The 22,498-nt window shown below is 39.3% G+C and overlaps 1 protein-coding gene across 2 annotated transcripts in view; it reads left to right on the top strand.

The window, feature by feature from the left end:
• The window catches only part of SLK (STE20 like kinase), an 86,166-nt gene that overhangs the window by 58,021 nt on the left and 5,647 nt on the right, over nt 1–22,498 (top strand). The window contains exons 10-18 of one of the 2 annotated variants that reach the window (XM_002718721.5): nt 951–1,081; nt 1,289–1,412; nt 3,370–3,549; nt 5,967–6,059; nt 15,340–15,469; nt 16,090–16,214; nt 17,101–17,289; nt 18,132–18,257; nt 20,593–20,706. In XM_002718721.5, the coding sequence (XP_002718767.2) occupies nt 951–1,081; nt 1,289–1,412; nt 3,370–3,549; nt 5,967–6,059; nt 15,340–15,469; nt 16,090–16,214; nt 17,101–17,289; nt 18,132–18,257; nt 20,593–20,706 (1,212 nt within the window). The remainder of the gene's footprint in view (nt 1–950; nt 1,082–1,288; nt 1,413–3,369; nt 3,550–5,966; nt 6,060–15,339; nt 15,470–16,089; nt 16,215–17,100; nt 17,290–18,131; nt 18,258–20,592; nt 20,707–22,498) is intronic. The other variant, XM_002718722.5, reaches the window with a different exon arrangement.

The following is a 22,498-nucleotide window of genomic DNA, read 5'->3' as shown; positions in this document are numbered from 1 at the left end:
AGAAAAGCTATTTAACATCTAAAAGTTAGACTAATTAGTCGTTTCAGTTGTGCCTAATTATGAAGTGGTACTGTAAAAGTTATACGTGTACATTATCAAAATGCGTAGTGTCACTTAAAACTTTCTAAAATATAATTTGAGGGGCCGGTGTTGTGGTTTAGCAGGTTAGGCTGCCACCTGTGATGCCAGAATCTCATATGGGTACCAGTTCAAGTCCCAGCTGCTGCTAATGTGCCTGGGAAAACAGCAAAGGATAGCCCAAGTACTTGGAACACTGTCCCCTTGTGGGAGACCCAGAGGAAGCTCCTGACTTCTGGCTTCAGATCAGCCTAGCTCCTACCATTCCAGCCAATTAGGGAGTGAACCAGCAGATGGAAGCTCTCTCTCTCTGTCTCTCCCTTTCTCTCTGTAACTCTGCCTTTTAAATAATAAATAATTAAAATAAATAACTAAATACATAATTGCAGAGGGAGAGAGAGAGGCCAGCAGAGATCTCTCAGTCACTGATTTGCTCCCCAAATGCTCACAACAGCCTGATTTGAATCAGCCTCAAGCCAGGAGCCATGAACTCAAACCAGGTCTCCCATGTGGTGGGCGGGCTCTCAAGTACCTGAGCCATGAACTGGTGCCTCCCAGAGTGTGCATTAGCGGGAGTGTAGCCGGGACTTGAATTCAGGCATCCCTGTGTATGATGTTGCTGTCTGTAAGTGGTGACCTGATAGCTGTACCAAATGCACCCCACTTCCACTTAAAAATTTTATTTCATATAAAGCCGTAAATAGTCAGATGAGATTTAAGATGATACAGTGGTTCCATAGGTGACTCTTGCTGCTTTATATGCATACTTAATATATAGTCTGTGTGCTTTTTAATTTTTGTTTAACAAAGGGAATATTTTCTTCCTTCACTATTGCTTATATAAAGCCTAACTAAAATAAAATCTCACTTAGGAAACAAGAAGACAAAAGAAAACATTGAAGAAAACACGCAAATTTATTGTTGATGGTGTAGAAGTGAGTGTAACAACGTCAAAGATAGTTACAGATAGTGATTCCAAAACTGAAGAATTGAGATTTCTTAGGTGAGTAGACAAACAACGTAATTGAAACTGGTTTCTGACTTCTTTACTGTTTTTGCAAAGTCTGAATAATTGAGAAACGAGGGTAATTTCTTGACTAATTTTGGATTGTTCTTGTGTTATCCATTTAACAAAAACTATTCTTCTAAGCTTTCAAAAAGTGTTAGAGATATGATCTCCCTCTCTGTCATTGCCCTTGAATTTTTGCAGACGTCAGGAACTTCGGGAATTAAGATTTCTTCAAAAAGAAGAGCAAAGAGCCCAACAACAGCTTAATGGCAAATTGCAGCAACAACGGGAACAAATTTTCCGGCGCTTTGAGCAAGAAATGATGGTAAAGTTTTATACCTTTGTATCATTTTGAAAACAAAGTATTTGGAGGAAACACACACACACACACACACCACGGAGAGAGAGGGAGTGAAAAGGGAAAGAGAGAGATCTGCCATCTGCTGGTTTACTCCCCAAATACCCAAGTACCAAGGCTGGGCCAGACTAAACTAAGAGCCTGGATCTCATTCTGTTTCCCAAATGGGTGGCAGGTACCCAGGTACTCAGGTCATTACCCACTGGGGTACACATTAGCAGGAAACTAGAATTGAAAGTGGAGCCAGGACTCAAACCCATACACTAAAGTATGAGATCTGGCTATTGAGGGTGGTGACTTAACTGGCTGTTCCAAATGCCTGCTCCATGTCCCATTTTGTTAATAATTAAATTTAGTGCTTTGAAAGAAACAAAATGTAGTAGCTGGTTTTAGAACTTGTTCTCTCATTGCTAGATTTTCCTTGCTTTGTAATGTAATTTGGGCCATTCTCTACTGCCTTCCCGGGCCACAGCAGAGAGCTGGACTGGAAGAGGAGCAGCCGGGAATAGAACCGGCGCCCATTTGGGATGCTGGTGCTCCAGGTGGAGGATTAACCTAGTGTGCCACAGCGCTGGCCCCTTGTTTTGTTTTTCAAAGTATTCTTTCTTTCTGGCTCCTGTGGTTAAACGTCCGTGTCCCTGTCCACTGCTGCTGAAGAAAACAGTACTGGCTGTTCAGGAATAGTTGTCACTGAGTCCTTCCAGAGTTGGAAATGGAATTAGTAATGTTATAGAAAATTTCATTAACTTATGTTGAATATCTAGGCTAATATAGGTTAGAAAATAGATAATTTGAAATGTTAATAGTACTCTTATTTTGAATATGCTCCTTTTGCTGTCTTGTAATTTGAAGTGGTAAGGAACATTTTGTGCAATGTGGCATTATTGATTACTTGCATGAGTTCAAACTCAAAATTGCTCAGAAAATAATGAAATTTAGTTATCAATGAATAGTTTTTATCATACTTACATTCTGTTTTCCAGAACCTTATAAAAAATTGTTCCCCAAATATTTTTCAAAATGTTTGACTTTCAATTTCTTTCAGAAAAATCCTTTATATTTAATTATGCCTATATACAGAATTACAGAAGTCTTGCTGGAAGAATAGGTTTTAAATTTCCAAAGATTTGTCTCAGTACAATAGTAGGTTTATTTTAAGATTCTTTAATGAGGAAGAGTAAATCGAGTACTGTTACATTATTAAAATGACTTCACATAAGTGCTTTGATTTACCAAAAATTTGATAAATGTCTACATTTTTTGTAATTTACTACGTAGTACCTCATAGCAACTAGATATTCTTCTGGATTGTCTAAAATTTTTGGACATTCTACTTGTACAGTTTTTCAAGTTGGAAAAAAGGAGCTAGCTACTTTTTAGGAAAAAATTATGTATTTTGGTACATTTGACTTGTTCAGTATTACAAAGGCTATATCACATCACTATTTTTTTCCTTTTTTTTTTTTTTTTTTTTTTTTGACAGGCAGAGTTAGTGAGAGAGACAAAGAGAAAGGTCTTTCTTCTGTTGGTTCACCCCCAGTGGCCACTGCAGCCGGTGCGCAGTGGCCGGTGCGCTGTGGCCGGCGCACTGCGCTGATCCAAAGCCAGGAGCCAGGTGCTTCTCCTGGTCTCACATGCGGGTGCAGGGCCCAAGGACTTGGGCCACCCTCCACTGCACTCCCGGGCCACAGCAGAGAGCTGGACTGGAAGAGGGGCAACTGGAACAGAATCCGGTGCCCCAACCGGGACTAGAACCCGGTGTCCCAGCGCTGCAGGTGGAGGATTAGCCTAGTGAGCCGCAGCGCTGGCCCTCACATCACTATTTTTAAATGCTAGTTATTAGCTCTTAGTAAATATCTTCACTATAGTGAGTCAAAGCGGGTGATAGAAAAATTAGATGATCTTAAGCTGTATTGGTTTACAGAGTAAAAAGCGACAGTATGATCAGGAAATAGAGAATCTAGAAAAACAGCAGAAACAGACCATTGAACGTCTGGAACAAGAACATACAAATCGCTTGCGAGATGAAGCCAAGCGCATTAAAGGAGAACAAGAGAAAGAGCTGTCCAAATTTCAGAATATACTAAAGAACCGAAAGAAGGAGGTAAGTTTAACTACCGTTTTTAATTACTAAAACTTGTTTTTATATTTATTTTTAAAGATTTATTTTATATATTTGAAAGGCAGAGTTATACACAGAGAGAGGAAGAGACATAGATTTTCTGTCTGCTGGTTAACCCCCCAAATGGCTACAACAGCGGGACTGGGTCAGACAGAAGCCAGGAGCCAGGAGCTTCTTTCAGGTTTCCCATATGGGTGTAGGGGCCCAACCGTTTAGGCCATCCTCCACTGCTTTCCTAAGCACATTAGCAGGGAGCTGGATTGGAAGTGGTACAGTCAGGACTTGAATCTATATGAGATTTCAGAGCTGCAGATGGAGGCTTAACTCACTGTGCCACAGTGCCAGCCCTATTGTTCTCTTTTAATAATGCAGTATTTAAAGCTTATATAGGAATATTTTTTAAGAAAACATTTTGTTTGCCAGTAGCAGTAATGATTCATTTTATTAATTATATGTCATCTTTAATTCCTGCCTTTAACAATATTTTCTTGATTAGCTTTATTGACGTTCTTGGATAGTTGCCAAACAAAAATTAGAAAATCTGCAATTGAAATATGTATGAGCTCATAAGATTGAGAGTTACTTGCAGAGTTAAAAGTGAAAATATTTGGAAAGTCATTTGATCAGAATGAGTTTTTAATTTTTTCTGAAATGGTTTCCATGGTTTATAGTTTTTTTTTAATATATGTATACTAGTAGTTACTATGAAAGTTTGTCATTGATTCAGAAGGAGGGTTTACATATTAGTGTGTCTTGTCTTCAAATTAATAAATCTGAGAACTTTGACATATAAGGAATTTTGAGAGATAATTTTATGGTTTATCCTGCATTTTCAATGTAGGAGAATATTACTTTTCATTATAATAAAAGACACAGGGATGATAATTATAATTAATTCCATTTGAATTAGGACAGAAAAATCTCTTCTAAACTAGCCAGTGCATTTTCCCATTTGTTACACATCTCACATAGCCATATTCACTAACTTTAACATTCAAATTATGAAGAAAACTGAGCATCATATTGCTGAGTCTTAAGAATCTGCTTCTTTACAAAGAATAGAATTGAATTAATTAACAATAGGATTTTCTATATTTTTAAGTTGAGATGAGTGAAATGTAATTTTATTTGGTATGATAACCATTTATAAAAATTAATGCTGCCACTTACTGTATTTTGTATGGAATTGCTCTATATGCCATTATTATTACTTTACTGGGGCTTTATGTTAACGTTCTTAAAACAGTGGGTACTTTTTATTGAGGAGTTATTTTTTATATCAAATTTAATTAAAAGATTTTTGTGGGTAAACATATGATTTAATCCTAAATATGTAGTAGTCTTTATTGTTACTGTTTTGGCATAGAAGCATTTTAATCAGTGAACATGTTTGAGATCGTGATATATATAATTATGTATTTTTCTTCTATTGCTAAATTTCTTGCCCTTGGGGAATCTCTTTCTTTTAATGGTGATTTGGTTTCATGACGGATTACTGATGGGGAATTTTAAGTGCACTATTAAATCAAAATCGGCCTCTTGGACCATCGTAGCATGTGGTGATTTGGAATCTGGTTTCTTTGGGCACTTCTACTTGTAAACACACAGTTGTTTTTCATACTGGGTTATAGGTCTGTTAGATGGAATAACACATCTAGGACTGGAAAGATTAAAAGAATCCCTAAAAGATATTTTTCCCTATAATATCCTTAATTTGTTTAATACATCATAGTTTACTGAACTTACTTTAAAGTGCTTATATTCCTAATTTTAAAATTGACAAGCTGGCTTAAATTGTCAGCAAAGGAGAATGTTATTGAAAACCTGCATAAAATCATCCAAATGTTCATTTTTATCACACCACATATAAAATGGTGTGTTTTATGAAAAAACTTAGTATATATTTATCTCTCCTTTGTATATTCTAAGGCTTACTTCCCTTTTTGTGTTTTATTTATTTTTGTTTCATCAAATGGATTTTATTTAATTTCTCTTGTGTTATCAAGCCAATTATGAAACTTTGCACTTTGATAAATGTCATTAGCTTTCCTATGTCAGTAGATAGATGTATTATGATCTTTCAAGAGGGCTTTCAGGTTCAGCATCAGAGCTGCAAGTTATCCTTCACTGATTTTCTTTGAATCTTTAAGAGAGAAAATGATATATAGGAATAATTAAGCAGCTAATTAACCTTTAGGTGGTGTAATGTCCCTTTCTGCACTGAAATTAAGCATGTTCTATCCTTTCATTCCTTTTCACCAAACTAACACCTGTGCTAATGCATGTTGAAGGCTCTCTTTAACAGCTTTACTATTTGACTTGTAGCTTATCTGCTCACGTAAGTGCTTGCTGTGGAGAAAGTATCATTTCCCCACCTCCTGCATGCTTATACACTGTAGGTTATAAATGAAGTGGAGAAAGCACCCAAAGAGCTGAGGAAAGAGCTCATGAAACGCAGGAGAGAGGAGCTTGCACAAAGCCAGCATGCTCAGGTAACAGCGGCAGCTCAGTGCTGCTGAAACAAAGCAGCATCTTCTCACAGCTCAGGAAACTGAGTGAAAGGGTAGATTTTTAACTGTGGTTATTGTATGACATTGACTTCTTCCCATCCAAAGATTCCCAGGATCTTCTGTCCTAAATTCATGCTGATAGAGACATTTAAGTTGCTACTGTGAAATGATGAATGATGTGGAATATTTGAAAAGTTGACTCCTGATAAAATAAACAAATATATTAATATATAATCTGTTCTCTGATTTTTATTATGATGTAAACCTATATTTTTAAGTAGCAAAGCCAATGTTTGATAGAAGATCTTAAGGACAGAAATATAGAGGCTGAATATATAAACATTGATAACATGCTTTGAGAGGTCATTATTATTTTTATGAAGTTCAAAGTTAGATGACAAATGATAATGTGAAGTTTTAGATCAAACATTTATTGCTTTTAAGCTCTACAATATTAAGCAACTTTAAAATCATATTTTAAATACTAAATGCTTTTCTTTGTGATTTAGAAACCAGTTGTTAAATGACTATGCTTTTTTTTTTTTTTTTTTGACAGAGTTATAGACAGTGAGAGAGAGACAGAGAGAAAGGTCTTCCTTCTGTTGGTTCACTCCCCTAATGGCTCCAATGGCCGGCGCTGCGCTGATCCAAAGCCAGGAGCCAGGTACTTCCTCCTGGTCTCCCATGCTGGTACAGGGACCCAAGTACTTGGGCCATCCTCTGCTGCCCTCCTGGGCCACAGCAGAGAGCTGGACTGGAAGAGGAGCAACTGGGACTAGAACCTGGTGTGCCGGTGCCGCAGGAGGAGGATTAGCCTAGTGAGCCACAGCACTGGCCTATGCTATTTTAAATAAAGGAACTTGATTTTAAATTATGATAAGGAAGCCTTACCAGAAGATGAGTTAATTCTTAATAAAACTAGATTAGTAAGTATTTTCAATGGAAATTTCTGGAATTATCTCACATTACTTTATAGAATTTTTCAGTATTAATAAAGATGAGTCTTTTAATGAAGTTTGCAGTCAACAGGAGGCAAAGATAGAGAAATAAAAAGCTCTGGCCGACGCCTCGGCTCAATAGGCTAATCCTCCGCCTTGCGGCACCGGCACACCGGGTTCTAGAAAGAAACATAGAAACAACAAAAACCACTGGAGACCCATGGCATGGGTTTTGCCATTATATTTTTTTGTTTTCAAAGCAGGGATATTTTCTTTTTAAAGATTTATTATTTGAAAGCCAAAGTTGCAGAGGCAGAGAGAAAGAGAAGTCATCCATCCACTGGTTCATCCCCGAAATGGCCATAACAGCCAGAGCTGAGCCGATCTGAAGCCAGGAGCCTGGGGCTTCCTCCTGGTTTCCCACGTGGGTGCAGGGGCCCAAGCACTTGGGCCATCTGCTGCTGCTTTCCCAGGCCATAGCAGAGAGTTGGACTGGAACCATTGCCCATATGGGATGCCAGCCTTGCAGGCGGTGTCTTTTCCTGCTATGCTACAGCGCTGGCCCCCAAAGCAAGGATATTTTAAAACTGCCATTTCCTTGTCATCATCATTTCAGAGGATAGAATATTTTTAACACCATGAAAGTAAGGAAAATATAATCTTGGGATTTTAAAACTTTAATCAAGTTAGTTTATTTTAATAAATTCAGTTTGCATTTTTTGTAGTCTTTCCTTGCTGTGAGCCTGTGAAGCATTTTATATTGGCCTGGCGTGGAGATTATTACTTTAAAGTGATGACAGCAGACACAGCATTTGCTGTGTGTCAAGCACTATTCCAAATGCTTCACATGTATGAACTCATTTAATCTCACAGCAAACATTACCCCCAATTTATGGATTAGGGGATTGGAACACAGGAAGGGAGTGACTGCGAGAGCCACACTGCTGGTTTGATGGCAGAGCCAGGATTCTTATCTAAATTTAGGCCTGGATTTCATGTACTGAACCCACCTCAGACTGCCTCTCATATCTAAGTTTCCCACTCTGTACCTCATCTAAATTCTTACCTGCTTTATCCAGTGTTTTTTTGGCTATTTCTTGTTATCAGGTGAAGAGAAAGGCCTTGCTAGCCACACACATACTTTTAGTTAATTTGGATTTCAAATCAGATAGTAGCAGTATGGTTTTCCCTTATAAAGGAACATAGGGTTTTTTTTTTTTTTTTAATTCCAAGAGATAATATATCAAACTCCAGCTAATTAAGAATTAATACTGAATGAATTAGGTAACCCCTATACATTAGTGACTTTTTTTGGTGGGGGTTGGGAGATATTTGGCCTGTATTTTCCAACTAAAGCCAAATGTCATAGTCCTTCTTACTGTAAATTTAATTAGGAATTTAGTAATTAAAAAATTTAAAAAATATTCTGTTGCTTTTGATGAAGTTGCTAAAACTGGGTATTTCAAACTTTTTCTAAGGATTAGTAAGTAATTAGCCATATAGTCTATGAGAATATAGTTAATAAGCTAGTCCAGTAATTTTCAGACTGTATTTCTAGGAGCTCCTAAATTTTAGAGATGCATTTTTGGGAATCCTTCTAAAAGGCAAGGACTGTGGGACCGTAGGCCCTTCTATTTCAACTAAAGCAGCATCATTTTGTGATCTGTTTTATAAACATAATTTTTTAAAGGAGGTACTACATGTCTTTAAAAAAAAAAAAACAATACAACAGAGTATGGGAAACTGCTGATCTAGTTCAGCTCTTTTCTGCAGATCAAAGTGTCCCCCTGTGTTAATTGACTTGTTCCATGCTTCAAGAAACTCAACATTTGTGTAATTATTCTTTCCATTTGTCAAAAGTCATTCAGATATATTCTCATCTGGGAGGTGCATTGTATTCTGATCCACAGGGTGTTGCTCAGGTCATGATTCAGTCTTTTCAGTTGTCATCTTGTGCAGTCTTCAACGCCCAAATGCAGGATGTAAGTCCCGTGTGCCTGCAGGAGGATGCCTTTTCCTGTTTGACTTGATTTTCTTTGACTCACATGTGCCTTTTCAGTCCTGACTTCATTTGCTAAGATCTAGAAGATCGATAGGTGATAATGTCAGTAGTGGCAATAATAGTAATAACCTCATATGAGCTTTATAAAACAGTAGTCTTCAAAGAGTTTTCACCTTTGGATCTCACTGCCGCCACCCTGATAGAGGGATGGAGTGTTAGCTATTTTACACATGAGGAGATCAAGATACAAAAGACTAAGTGATCTGCCTAACGTCATGTAAGAGACTAATGCTAGAGCTGGAACTAGGACACTCCTAATAGTGTTCTTTTTTCTCTCTACCTCATTGCAGATTTCATTAGAGGTTTTCTATCTTTTTTCAAGAACAGTAAAATTATCTTCCTAATGGTATTTTATAAACTTTGCACATGTGAGAAATTGAATGCTGTGATTAGATTTTCATCTTGGTGTGAAGTGACATTTTGATTGCATAAATGTTCATGTAGATGATTTAATTATGGATATGGTCAGAAAAGCCATGCTAAAAAGTAGTGATTTTAGTTCCATTTAATTCTAGTTTGCATTTTTTCAAAGTGTTGATGATTAATCGCTATTCTCCTTATTGTAATTTTAAATTAAGGCTGGAATTCCAGGCTGTATTCTTTGTCAGAGTTCACATAGGGAAATGACCAGCTCATTTAAAACTGTAATTTTTATTGCTTGATATATGCGACTGGAATAGATAGAATACAGCTTGATTCCAGCCCCTGTCTTCCCTAAATTATTGGAGATGGTTGACTACACATCATTCTAAGAGTATGCAAAACATTGATTTTTTTTTAACATGAGGAGTTATTGTGATCACTTTTCTGATCATTACCATTTTTGAGTCAGTCTTTTAAGTTAAAGTGATCAAGTCCTGTACAAATAACCCAATCTGTCATAACCCTTCCTTACAGTTGTCTAGACTCCAAAATTGTGTTTTTAATGTTTGTAGTTATGTAATTCATGTGATGAGATTTTTTTATCAGAATATAAGCCTATACTTTTAGAAAAGAGTACACTTTTCACAATGTACTTATCCATTTTTAAAAAATGACTTTTGGTCTCTGTACTTTGGGTCCTTTGTTTTTTGTTATAGTGATTAATCCATCTTTTTTTTAAGGTGAATGTAATTTTTTGCTTTCTTTTCAGAAGATCTGTTAGTTGCTAAGAATACTTTCTAATTACAAATTCTGTTGTGAATTTGTAATTTCACCCCCCCCCCCTTTTTTTTTGACAGGCAGAGTAGACAGTGAGAGAGAGAGACAGAGAAAAAGGTCTTCCTTTTGCAGTTGGTTCACCCTCCAATGGCCACCGCGGCCGGCGCGCTGCGGCTGGCGCACCACACTGATCTGATGGCAGGAGCCAGGTACTTATCCTGGTCTCCCAAGGGGTGCAGGGCCCAAGTACTTGGGCCATCCTCCACTGCACTCCCTGGCCACAGCAGAGAGATGGCCTGGAAGAGGGGCAACTGGGACAGAATCCGGCGCCCCAACCGGGACTGGAACCCAGTGTGTCGGCGCCGCAAGGCGGAGGATTAGCCTATTGAGCTGTGGCGCCGGCCTGTGAATTTGTAATTTCTAACTGTACATTCTATTTTACTTGACTTTTGAATTAGGATATTTAATGAATGCTCAATAATATTAAAATTTCATTTCTTTTGAGATAATGAAATTCATTAGTTGTATGGGACTTGTTTAGATGCTTTTTAGATTTAATTTTAAAAATCTTTTGTGCAATATCTATATAGTCATCTAGAGTCTGCTTAATTATATAGCTGTATAAAGGAGCTTGATTTTTTTTTTTTTTTTTTTTGACGGGCAGAGTGGACAGTGAGAGAGAGAGACAGAGAGAAAGGTCTTCCTGTGCCATTGGTTCACCCTCCAATGGCCGCTGCGGCTGGCGCGCTGCGGCCGGCACACTGCGCTGATCCGATGGCAGGAGCCAGGTGCTTTTCCTGGTCTCCCATGGGGTGCAGGGCCCAAGCACTTGGGCCATCCTCCACTGCACTCCCTGGCCACAGCAGAGAGCTGGCCTGGAAGAGGGGCAACCGGGACAGAATCCGGCGCCCTGACCGGGACTAGAACCCGGTGTGCTGGCGCCACAAAGTGGAGGATTAGCCTAGCGAGCCGCGGCGCCGGCCGGAGCTTGATTGTTTTTTATTTCTGATTGTTAGGAAGCACTTCCATACATTGGATTTATAATTGCCTGTCTCAATTTTTACCTTTTGATGCTTTTTTTTTCCACCTTCTATAGCAGTAGAATGCTATAGTGTTCCATCTGTTTCTTTTTCTTTTTTTTTTTTTTATAAAATTTTATTTATTTGAGAGGTGGAGTTACAGACAGTGAGAGGGAGGGACAGAGAGAAAGGTCTTCCCTCCGTTGGTTTACTCCCCAGATGGTAGCAACTGCCAGAGCTGCGCCGATCTGAAGCCAGAAGCCAAGAGCTTCTTCTGAGTCTCCCACGCGGGTGCAGGGGCCAACTTCGACTGCTTTCCTAGGCCATAGCAGAAAGTTGGATTGGAAGAGGGGCAGCCGCGACTAGAACCTGTGCCTAAACGGGATGCCGGCACTGCAGGCAGAGGATAACCTACTGCACCACAGCGCCGGCCCCCCCCCCATCTGTTTCTGTTAGCAGTTCTAACCCTTGGAATTATATGTTAGCTACTTCAATATACATTCCTGTAGTTCTTTCAGTCAGTCATTCTGAGACCTGATTTGTGGCCCATTATTTCTAGCTTTGAGTTTTCTGTGGTTTGCTTTTGAACTTTAGAAAGCGTTATACTAAGGGAAGGGATCGTTTTCTCTTCAGTGGACTGGCAAACCGAGAGTCTTGGGACTAGTGGGCTGGAAGCTCCTAGAAGGCAGGACTGTCTTTCATTAATCCAAGTAATCCTGTGACTGGTACGTGCCCAGCATCTGCTAAGTGCTTAATAAAGGTTTTCTCTGAACTGAACTTTTAAAGATTTATTGATGTATTTCGAAAGAGTTGGAGAGAGGGAGAGACAGAAAGAGAGAGCTTCTGTCCGCCACTCCACAAATGGCTACTACAGCTGGAGTTGGGCTGATCCGAAGCCAGGAGCCAGGAACTTCCTCTGGGTCTCCCATGTGTGTGCAGAGGCCCAAGCACCCAGGCTGTCTTCAGCTGCTTTCCTAGGCTCTTTAGCAGGGAGCTGGATCAGAAGTGGAGCAGTCAGGACTTGAAGCTACACCCATATGGGATGCTGGCACTGCAGGTGGCAGCTCTATCTGCTAAGTACCACAGCGCTGCCCCTGAACTTTTACTTTGTTTAATCAAGACATTAATATATTAAAGTAATGTGACCCAAAATTACATAGATGAGAAAATTAGTAATTTTTAGTGGCATTGGCTTATATTTTACGTTCATTTTCACATGAATGTTTATTCATCCCATTCGATACTTTGCATTTGGTTTCTTTGAATCTAAGATTTATATTTATGCTAGTTAAGTTAGACCATTGTTTCTGTCCACATAGATATTTAAAAAAAATCCTTTATGCAAATCAGTGATAAAAATGTTGAATGAAAGAAATCCTTTAATGTATCTGCAGGTTATATTAAATTTGTTAAGCAAGTTTGCATATAGAAATTTTATAATTGAAATTAGAGAAACAAGGTAATTTTTATTACAGATTTTAACTGTAGGAAAAAAGCAAATCCTGAACGACTTGTTATAACTATTCAAAAGATAGGCATGGAGATTTTGCATATTTTTAAATAAAAGTCAAAGTCCTAGTCTAGATAGTTGTTTATTTATTGAAAGTACTTTTAAGTCTTTTTTTAAAGACTATTTATTTATTTGAAAGGCAGAGTTAGAGAGATAAGGAGAGATAAAGAGGTCTTCCATCTGCTGGTTCACTCCCCCAAATGGTCACAATGGCTGGAGGTGGGCCAATCTGAAGCTAGAAGCTAGGAGCTTCTTCAGGTCTCCCATGTGGATGCAGGAGCCCAAGTACTTGAGTCATCCTCTACTGATTACCCAGGCACATTAGCAGGGAGCTGGATCGAAAGTGGAGTAGCTGGGACTTGAACCAGTGCCATGTGGGATGCTGGCACTGCAGGTGGCAGCTTTACCCAGTATGCCACAGTGCTGGCCCCTATGGAAAACTTTTTTGGCTGTGATAAAGTTATATAGGTGTCTATAGTCAGGTTGGTGTTCTACAGAGACAATTCATTAATCTTTTCCTTATGCTTACGCTGTCTTTGTATTCCTACTAACGTACAAATGATGAAGCAAATGAGACAGCTTTTCTGACTCCAAGTTACTTTAACAAGTCACATGAACTGCATCACTTCCGAGACACTGTGGGAAGGCAAACACCTGTGGAGCACTGCTGGATGCTTGTTCATTGAGGACCGGGCTGGTTGTGATTCAGACTCTGCCCAAGGCCTAAAGAATAGTTCCAAAATAGGTTTTAGGGTTTGATTTTCTCCTGATTGTGCAAGAATAGGGATTATAGATGAACTGTTGCTTCAATGCCGAGTTTAAAACCCACAATTAAATTGATTTGAATATTCCTTGAGCTACTCACCAACTTCTGTATTTGCTGAGAGATCCAAATTTAAATTTCTTTAATTTGGATATTATTCCTTTCCTTCTGTAAATGTGTGACTTAGAAGAAAGATTAAGTTACTTTAACATTTCCCTTTCTTATTGTCGCTCCCCCTCTTCGTGGAGGAACGACACTAAACCCTGCCTAGGCTTCATATCCGAGTCACGGCACCATTATGTCGCTCCCCTTCTTCGTGGAGGAACGACACAGGACCCTGCGCTGTTCTTTCTGTCTGCTCGGCCCTCCCCGGGTTTGCTGCTGGTTCTTCCCGGGTTGGCTACTATCCCTTCCACCTCCGTGGAAGGGCAGTTCCCTGGCCGCATTCCCCACTTCCGCAGGGGAGCGGCACACCGCCGGCCGGCTTTCTCGGGGGCTGCACAGGTGTTCCCTCAGATGTTCCCCTTAGCTGTTCCTGGTGCATGCCGTCTCTCTCCTCCTTTATAGTCCTCCTCTGCCAATCCCAACTCGGCTGCCCACACGCCGAGTACGCTGCTCTCCTCCAATCAGGAGCAAGTCCTACAGTTTATTGGCTGAACTGGAGGCAGCTGTGCAGAAGCTGTTTACTTCTCTCCCAGTGCCATATTGTGGGAGAGCAGATGCATAGAATAAGTCTTAATTCCAGTAACTCAGTCCAGTCCGGGCTGCTCCCCACACTTATACAGTAATTGAAGGATTTTTTTTGAAAAAGCATAAATTTGGCAAATACTGTGTACTCCACAAATATTTGTTGACTGAATTAGTAAATCCCAAATATGTTGGTAGAATTCTGTGATTATAGGAATTTTGTTCATATATTTGTAATGTATAACTAATTTTCCTGTTCTTAGTTTGCATGTCACTGTGCATTATTTAAGTCTTCTAACTCTTGTTCTTTTTTTGGCACATGCTGTAGATACTGTCTTCTCTGTTAATTTAGCCTGGGGTATTTGTAACTCTTTATTACTTAAAATAATAGAAAGTTTAAAATTCTGATTCTGTGTTAGTTATGAGTTTTTTATTGCCTTTCTTCCTAGAAGACTTTTTTTAAAAAGATTTATTTTTTTATTTATTTGAAAGGCAGAGTTACAGAAAGTCAGAGGCGGAGAGAGAGAGAGAGAGTTCTTCCATCTGCTATTTCACTCCCCAAATGGCTGCAACAGTCAGAACTGGGCTGATCCAAAGCCAGCAACCAGGAGCTTCCTTTGGATCTCCCATGGGGGTGCAGGGGCCCAAGGACTTTGGCCATCTTCTATTGCTTTCCCAGGCCTTAGCAGAGAGCTGTATTGAAAGTGGAGCAGCTGGGACTTGAGCTGGTGCCCATATGGGATGCTGGCACTGCAGGTGGTGGCTTTACCCAGTGCCGGCACCTGACATTTATTTTTTATTTATATCATAGTGGAATGAATAGTAAGCCTTAGAACCTATAAATTTATTTTCTCAAAGATGCTAGTATAACAGGGCTTTTTAATTATGAGGAGGACATCAACTTTTGTATGTATCATTCTTAGTAGTTCAGAATATTATGTTTTATACTACTTTTCTTCTGGGGTTGAATTGGGTGATTAATACATTTATATTGTATATGTACAATATAATTTTGGTTTTTTAAAATCTAGATACTTTGTAAACTTAGTTTAGAAATCTTGTTAACCATAAATAGTCATATAGAAAACTGGATGTTTAGCACAGTAGATAATTTATTAACTGATGGTCAACTGTGTTTGATAGGAACAAGAATTTGTTCAGAAGCAACAACAAGAATTAGATGGCTCTTTGAAAAAGATCATCCAACAACAGAAGGCAGAGTTAGCCAATATTGAAAGAGAGTGCCTGAATAACAAACAACAACTCATGAGAGGTATAGAATTTTGCAGTATGTGTGTATATATAAAATGGTATTTCAAAAACATTCCTAAATGCACCTTGGAAATGATTTGAATGCTTTACTTTGCTAGGCTGATGAAAGGAAGGATAAAGTCATGGTGAATAAGAAAATAATTTCTTAAAAATAAGTACTGCAAGATATAGAATTCCTTTATGACAGTATACGTGAACATAAACATTATTCTTAAGTCTTTGCCTTGTTCACATTTTGCTAGAAATGTCTGAATAATTTGTGTACTCATTATGCCTTACAATTGTTGATATACTTAATAGATACATGATAGGAAGGAATTTTAAGTACTTGTTCCCTATAACAAATCAGTTTAGATATGTTTTTTTAAGATGATTAAATTGAATTTTAGTATTTGTGATAGGATATTCTGTTTTTATAGGCCATAGGCCACAGGCTGTTAGAATAGAATGGAAACTGCTAAAACTTACTGTCTTTACATTGGTAAAATAGCTTTTATGGCTTAGAATGTTTGTGTATAAGTTAGTGTATTTGGAACATTTTTATGTAAATACTAAAATCAGGGATAAAGTACATTAGTCAGAAAGCAAAGTGACATTTTGAAAATTCCTTTCTTCTCCTAGCTCGAGAAGCTGCAATTTGGGAGCTTGAAGAACGACACTTACAAGAAAAACACCAGCTGCTCAAACAGCAACTTAAAGATCAGTATTTCATGCAAAGACATCAGCTACTTAAGCGACATGAAAAGGTTAATGAAAGGAAAATTTCTTCACTTTTTTGTTCATTTTAAAGTTTGCAAAGCTAATAGTTTGAAGCTTATATTTAGTCTATGGCCATACCACCCTGAACGCACCTGATCTCGTCTGAAGCTTATATTTATTAGAGAATACACTTTTTATTTCTTTTATTCTAAAGTTTCTCTTTTTATAAGAATTTTAGAGTTTATTTGAAAGGCAGAGAGAGAGAGAGAGATTTTATCTGCTGGCTCATTCCCTAAATGCCTGTTAACAGCTGCAGGTGGGCCAGGCCAAAGCCAGGAGCCAAGAACTCTGGGTTTCCACTGTAGCTGGCAGGGGCCCAAGTTATGTGCTCCCTTTCAGGGTGTTTATTCGCAGGAAGCTGGAATTGGAAGCAGAGCTGAGACTGAAGCCCAGGCACTCAGATATGGGGTACAGGCATTCCAAGTGGTGTATTAATTGCTATGCCAAGGGCCTGTCCCAGTCCTAAAGTTTCTTTGATGAAGTTTGCAGTAATTAATTGTATCTGAATTGTAATTGCAAGCTCTGTTTTATGAATGACAAGGATGTTAACTAATTACAAGATTTAAAGACCTCTTATATATTATAATCTTCATTTTGTCTCTTAAAGGTAGCTATTTTTGACTTTGTGATTCAATTATCTTAAAAGTGTTAACTCCCTGTGTTTAGAAACAAAATTTCATTTTAAGAGTCTTATCCTAATAGCTTCATTTTTTAAAATAAATTAATTTTTCCATAATATTTTACTGGTTACTGTGAATAAAGGGAGAGAATAATTATAGAAAACAACCACTAAATGATATATTTGAACATACATATGGGAACTGAGTATTGAATTATATCTATACCACTGGGTTCTGTTTAAAACTTTCCCAGGAAACAGAACAAATGCAGCGTTACAATCAACGACTTATTGAGGAGCTGAAAAACCGACAGACTCAAGAAAGAGCAAGACTGCCCAAGATTCAACGCAGTGAAGCCAAGACTCGAATGGCCATGTTTAAGAAGAGTTTGAGAATTAACTCAACAGCCACACCAGATCAGGACCGGGACAAAATTAAACAAGTAAATAAGGAAATTACTCTTTTTCAAATTTTATTTATTTATTCATTTGTTCTATTTGAAAGGTAGAGACAGAGATAGCCATTTGTGGTTCACTTTCCAAAAGCCCTCTATGGCCAGGATGGGAGGACTCAATTTGGGTATTCCTTGTGGGTAGCAGCAACCCAAGTACTTAAACCATCATCTGTTGCCTCCCATGGAATGCATTAGCAGGAAGCTGGAATTGGGAGTGGAGCCTGAGTACCAGCAGTCTGATAGGAAGTTCTACCTGCTAGGCCAGGTGCCCCTGCCCCTCTTCTCTTTTTGGTTTCAAAAAACCAAATTTGAATGACCTTTGGAAGTGCCACAATAGTTGTGTTGTAAATATTTAGCATGGGTTTGTTGATGTGCACTTCAAATCTATGGACTAGGGCTAGGAGCATGGTATATTCCAACATAGTCTTCCCAGAGTGGTAGCAAAAGAGGGCAGAGCCCCATGCCTCACACCACATCCTGGGCTACACTGGTCTTAGGACCAGACCTTGGGAATGAGATGACTTAGACAGCTTTTTAAGTCAAAACATGTGGCCTTACTATGATGTGTATGCAGTCACAAGTCTCACACACAGATTAATTGAGGTTACTAAGCAGATAGCAGAATTAAGGTTTACTTACAAGTCCCTCCTTTCCCCCTGCCAAATCAAGATGGATACTTGAGCTTTGAGTTGCAGCATATTATTATAACCTGTAGTTTGCTTCGTTGTTCTTTTAAGTTTTGTTAAATTTATTAATCACAGCCTTGGAATTTTTAGAAACTACATTGCTCATTAACTGTAATTTGTGTCTTTTGTTTTTCTTGCTCATAGTTTGCAGCCCAAGAAGAAAAGAGGCAGAAAAATGAGAGAATGGCTCAGCATCAAAAACATGAAAATCAAATGCGAGATCTTCAGCTGCAGTGTGAAGCCAACGTGAGAGAACTGCATCAGCTGCAGGTGAGATACAGCAGCTGAGAACAAGGAGCACACACTGGGGTTGGGTCGGAGAAAAGGCAGCTGACCAAGGGAAGTGGCACGTCAAGAAAATGCTAGGATGTAGAGACTGTGTGTATAGACCCAAACATAAGTTTGATATCATAGGAACTTGTTTAAATTTTGTATGATCATGATTACTGTAAATATGAAGCTGATTGGGTACTATTTTAAAAAATATTTATGGGGCCAGTGCTGTGGCATAGTGGATAAAGCTTCCGCCTGTGGTGCCAGCATCCCATATGGTTGCTGGTTCATGTCCCAGCTGCTCTACTTCCAATCCAACTCTCTGCTATGGCCTGGGAAAGCAATAGAAGATGGCCCAAGTCCTTGGGCTCTGTACCCGTGTGGGAGACCTGGAAGAAGCACCTGGGTTCAGATCAGCACAGCTCCAGCTGTTGCAGACATTTGGGGAGTGGACCAGCAGATGGAGGACCTCTCTCTCTCTGTCTCTCTCTGCCTCTGCCTCTCTAACTCTGCCTTTCAAATAAATATTTTTTAAAAAGCTGTATACATAAAGAATAAAACAGACTGTTTAAAATATTATTTATTTGAAAGAGCAATATACAGAGAGAGAGAGAGAGATTTTCCATCTGTTGATTCACTCTCCAAATACCTGTAACGGCCAGGTCTGGGCCAGGTTGAAGCCAGGAGCCAAGAACTCCCTCCTGTTCTCTCTTGTGGGTGACAGGGACCCAGGTACTTGGACCATCTGCTGCTGCCTTCACAGGCACATTAGCAGGGAGCTGGATTGGAAGCCTAACAACTGGGACTTGAACCAGCACTCTGATGTCAGATATCAGCATTGCAAGTGGTGACTTAACTTGCTGTACAGGGCTGTCCCTTGAAGCTAAATTATAAATTAGGAAATAGAGTCTTCTTGTATTGGGTATTATCTTTAGGATATTTTGTAAGATGTACAGGCTTTCAAAATGATAAAGGTAGTTTTGCCAGATGATTTTTTTTAAAGATTTTATTTTATTTTATTTACTTGAAAGGCAGAGTTCAGAGAGAAAGATCTTCCATCTGCTGGTTCACTCCCCAAATGACCACAATGGGTGGGGCTGGGCCAGGCTGAATCCAGGAGCCGGGAGCTTTATCCAGGTCTCCCACGTGGGTGCAGGGGCCCAAGCACTTGGGCCATGATCCTCTGCTTCTTTCCTAGGCTTATTAGCAGGGAGCTGGATAGGAAATGGAGTAAGCAGCCAGAACTCAAATTAGCACCCATATGGGTGTGGCTTAACCTGCTATGCCACAATGCCAGACATAGTTGATTTTTCTAGGTTTTTGAAAAGGTGATAGATATTTGGGAATTTTTCTTCTAGTACATTTAAAGGTTGCTTTAGAAAGGGCTGTTTTGGGGCCTTACCTAAAGTGTGCATCCTACATAGTATAGCCAGCCTAAAATGTTTAAAATTTCGGAATAGTGTAAGTGGTAGTATAAGATACTCTGTATATTTGTTTAACTTACAAAAGTAGAATAGTTCCTAGTGCAAGCTGCCTTCTGAGGTGTCAGTTTTAAAAGTGGACCTTCTTGAGGTACCTTTCTCTGAAGGGAGGAGAAAACTTTGATTATGGCCTTGTCTAAATAAGGTCAGAGTTTATGAACTCAAGAGGCTTCCACAGCCTTGGCAGCTCATGACATGAGCCTCAGGTGATTACTGATGTCATAAATAAGAGTGTCAATTGTTAAATCAACAACAGGAGTCACTGTGCGCTTACTCTCCATGTAGGATCTCTGTCCTTAATATGTTGTACTAGGAGAATTAATGGTAAAACTAGCCTTCAAACAGTACTTTATACTTTGTGTGTCTATGTGGGTGTAAACTATTGAAATCTTTACTTAGTATATACGAAGTTGATCTTCTGTATATAAAGATAATTAAAAATGAATCTTAATGAAGAATGGGATGGGAGAGGGAGTAGGAGATGGGATGGTTTGGGAGGGTGGTTATTGGGGGAAAAACCGCTATAATCTAAAAGTTGTACTTTCAAAATTTATATTTATTAAATAAAAGTTTTCTTAAAAAATAGACCTTAGAAAAGGGAAAAAAATTTCTTTCCATTGAAGCTCTTTTTATATGCGTGTAATAGAACTTCTGAACATGTGAATAGGAAACTGCTCATTTTATAATTTTTGATAGTTCCTTGTTTTATAAAGGAGAATTTGAATAATTCCTTGGTTGTTAAAGGAGAATAGCTGATGTTTGAGAAGTAATTTATTATTTTGGAAAATAGTTATATTTGTGAAAAATTGCTTAGTTGATCTGAAATTCTTTTAATATGACTTTATTTTCAGAATGAAAAATGCCACCTGTTGGTTGAGCATGAGACTCAGAAACTAAAAGAGCTAGATGAAGAACACAGCCAAGAATTAAAGGAGTGGAGAGAGAAGTTGAGACCTAGGAAAAAGGTAATTTTTAAAAACTTTAAAGTGGTGTGTTTGCAGTTATCCATGACCCAGCTACTGGCTCCTCTCCCACTCTGTACTGTGTCAGGGACAGGGTGTAGACAGATGAAAAGACATAGTTGCCGTCCCCAAAAGGTTCACAGTTGCCAAGCTATACAAATTGGTAGGGTCATCGCTGTGGAGGATTTCAGTACAGGATACAGGGAAAAGGAGCAGAATGTACAGGCAGGGCACAGAGAGCCTCCTTCTGCCTGGGGAAGTTGGGGAGAGCTTGGAGAGGAGGTGGCTGTGTAAGCCAAGTGAAGCTTGTAGGGTGAGTAAGAGCTTGCCAGGCCCTCCGACAGACTGAAGTGAAATGGGGGCAACTTATACAGAGAATGAGTGGAAGTGAAGTGTGCAGAAACTCAAGTGGGTGCTTATCATTGGAGCATTTGTAGAGCAGGGTTATGTGTGAGCCTGTGTGTGGGCATTAGGGAGTAAAAGAGAGAGACGGTGATGATGATGCCCACTGAGTTTGGACCAGTTGCTTAGAGCCAGACTAGAGGCTCTTGTATGTTATGTAAATTAATTAATTAATTAATTTGTTCATTTATCTTTCCAAATGTAAATTTAAATCTAGTGAAGGAATGGTCTTCCTCCTTCTGTGCCTTCCTCCCACTTGTTTGTACCTGACTGCCTGCTGTCCTGGTCTTACTGATGAGCCGTTTCAACTCTGCTTTTGCTATAACTGTGTGATCGCTATCCCTTTGCCAACCCTCAGACTTAAATCTTTCTCTTCTCTTCATCTTCCTGTCTGTTATGCATATTAATCATGCCTTTCTCGGATGCATCCTCTCAATCAGTCATTCAAAGAAGTAATGTATGCAGAGGCTTCAAAAAGTTGGTGGAAAATCACATTATCTTTCAAATTCATTTTCCATGAACTTTTTAAGCATCTCATATTTGGCCCCTGTTGTGTACCAAAGGTTTCTAGAGGAATTTAAATGACCCAACTTAGTTGATAGCATTGTTTTTTAATTTCATTTTTATTTATTAATGCTTTTAAATAGGTAATACAGTTATGCAGTTTAGAATTCGAAAAGTACCGAAGAGTAAGCATTGAAAAATCTCTGTCCAGTTTCTCTTTTTAACTCCTTGCAATATGGCTTCTGCCTCCAGTCCCTGAGTGAACTTGTTGACAGTGGTTACAAGTGAGCTGTTTACAACTGAATCCCGTGACCTCATCGAAAGTGTTCTGACCTAACTCCCCTCATTTCCTAGACCCCGTCCCAGCGGTTTCCACGGCACCCCTCTGTCCGTCCCCGCCCCTCACCTCTCACCTCTGTCTCATGTGGGCGTTGCCCAGTGCTGTGCCTTTGTTCTTACGAGTGCTGGTTTTGTGGCTCAGCGTGGCTTCTGTTCTTACATTTTTAAGGACACTTCCAAAACTCAGAAGAAATTAATAGAGAAAAAGCTGGGGCGGCGCCGTGGCTCACTTGGTTAATCCTCCGCCTGCAGCGCCAGCATCCCATATGGGCGCCAGGTTCTAGTCCCGGTTGCTCCTCTTCCAGTCCAGATCTCTGCTGTGGCCTGGGAGGGCAGTGGAGGATGGCCCAGGTCCTTGGGCCCTGCACCCGTGTGGGAGACCAGGAGGAAGCACCTGGCTCCTGGCTTCAGATCAGCACAGCGCGCCGGCCATGGTGGCCATTTGGGGGGTGAACCAACAGAAGGAGGACCTTTCTCTCTGTCTTTCTCTCTCACTGTCTAACTCTGCCTGTCAAAAAAATTTTTTTAAAAATTATAAAAAAAAATAGAG

The sequence above is a fragment of the Oryctolagus cuniculus genome, chromosome 15, assembly GCF_964237555.1.
Source record: "Oryctolagus cuniculus chromosome 15, mOryCun1.1, whole genome shotgun sequence".
NCBI classification, from domain to species: Eukaryota; Metazoa; Chordata; class Mammalia; order Lagomorpha; family Leporidae; genus Oryctolagus; species Oryctolagus cuniculus.
This window is presented reverse-complemented; position numbering and strand designations above follow the sequence as displayed.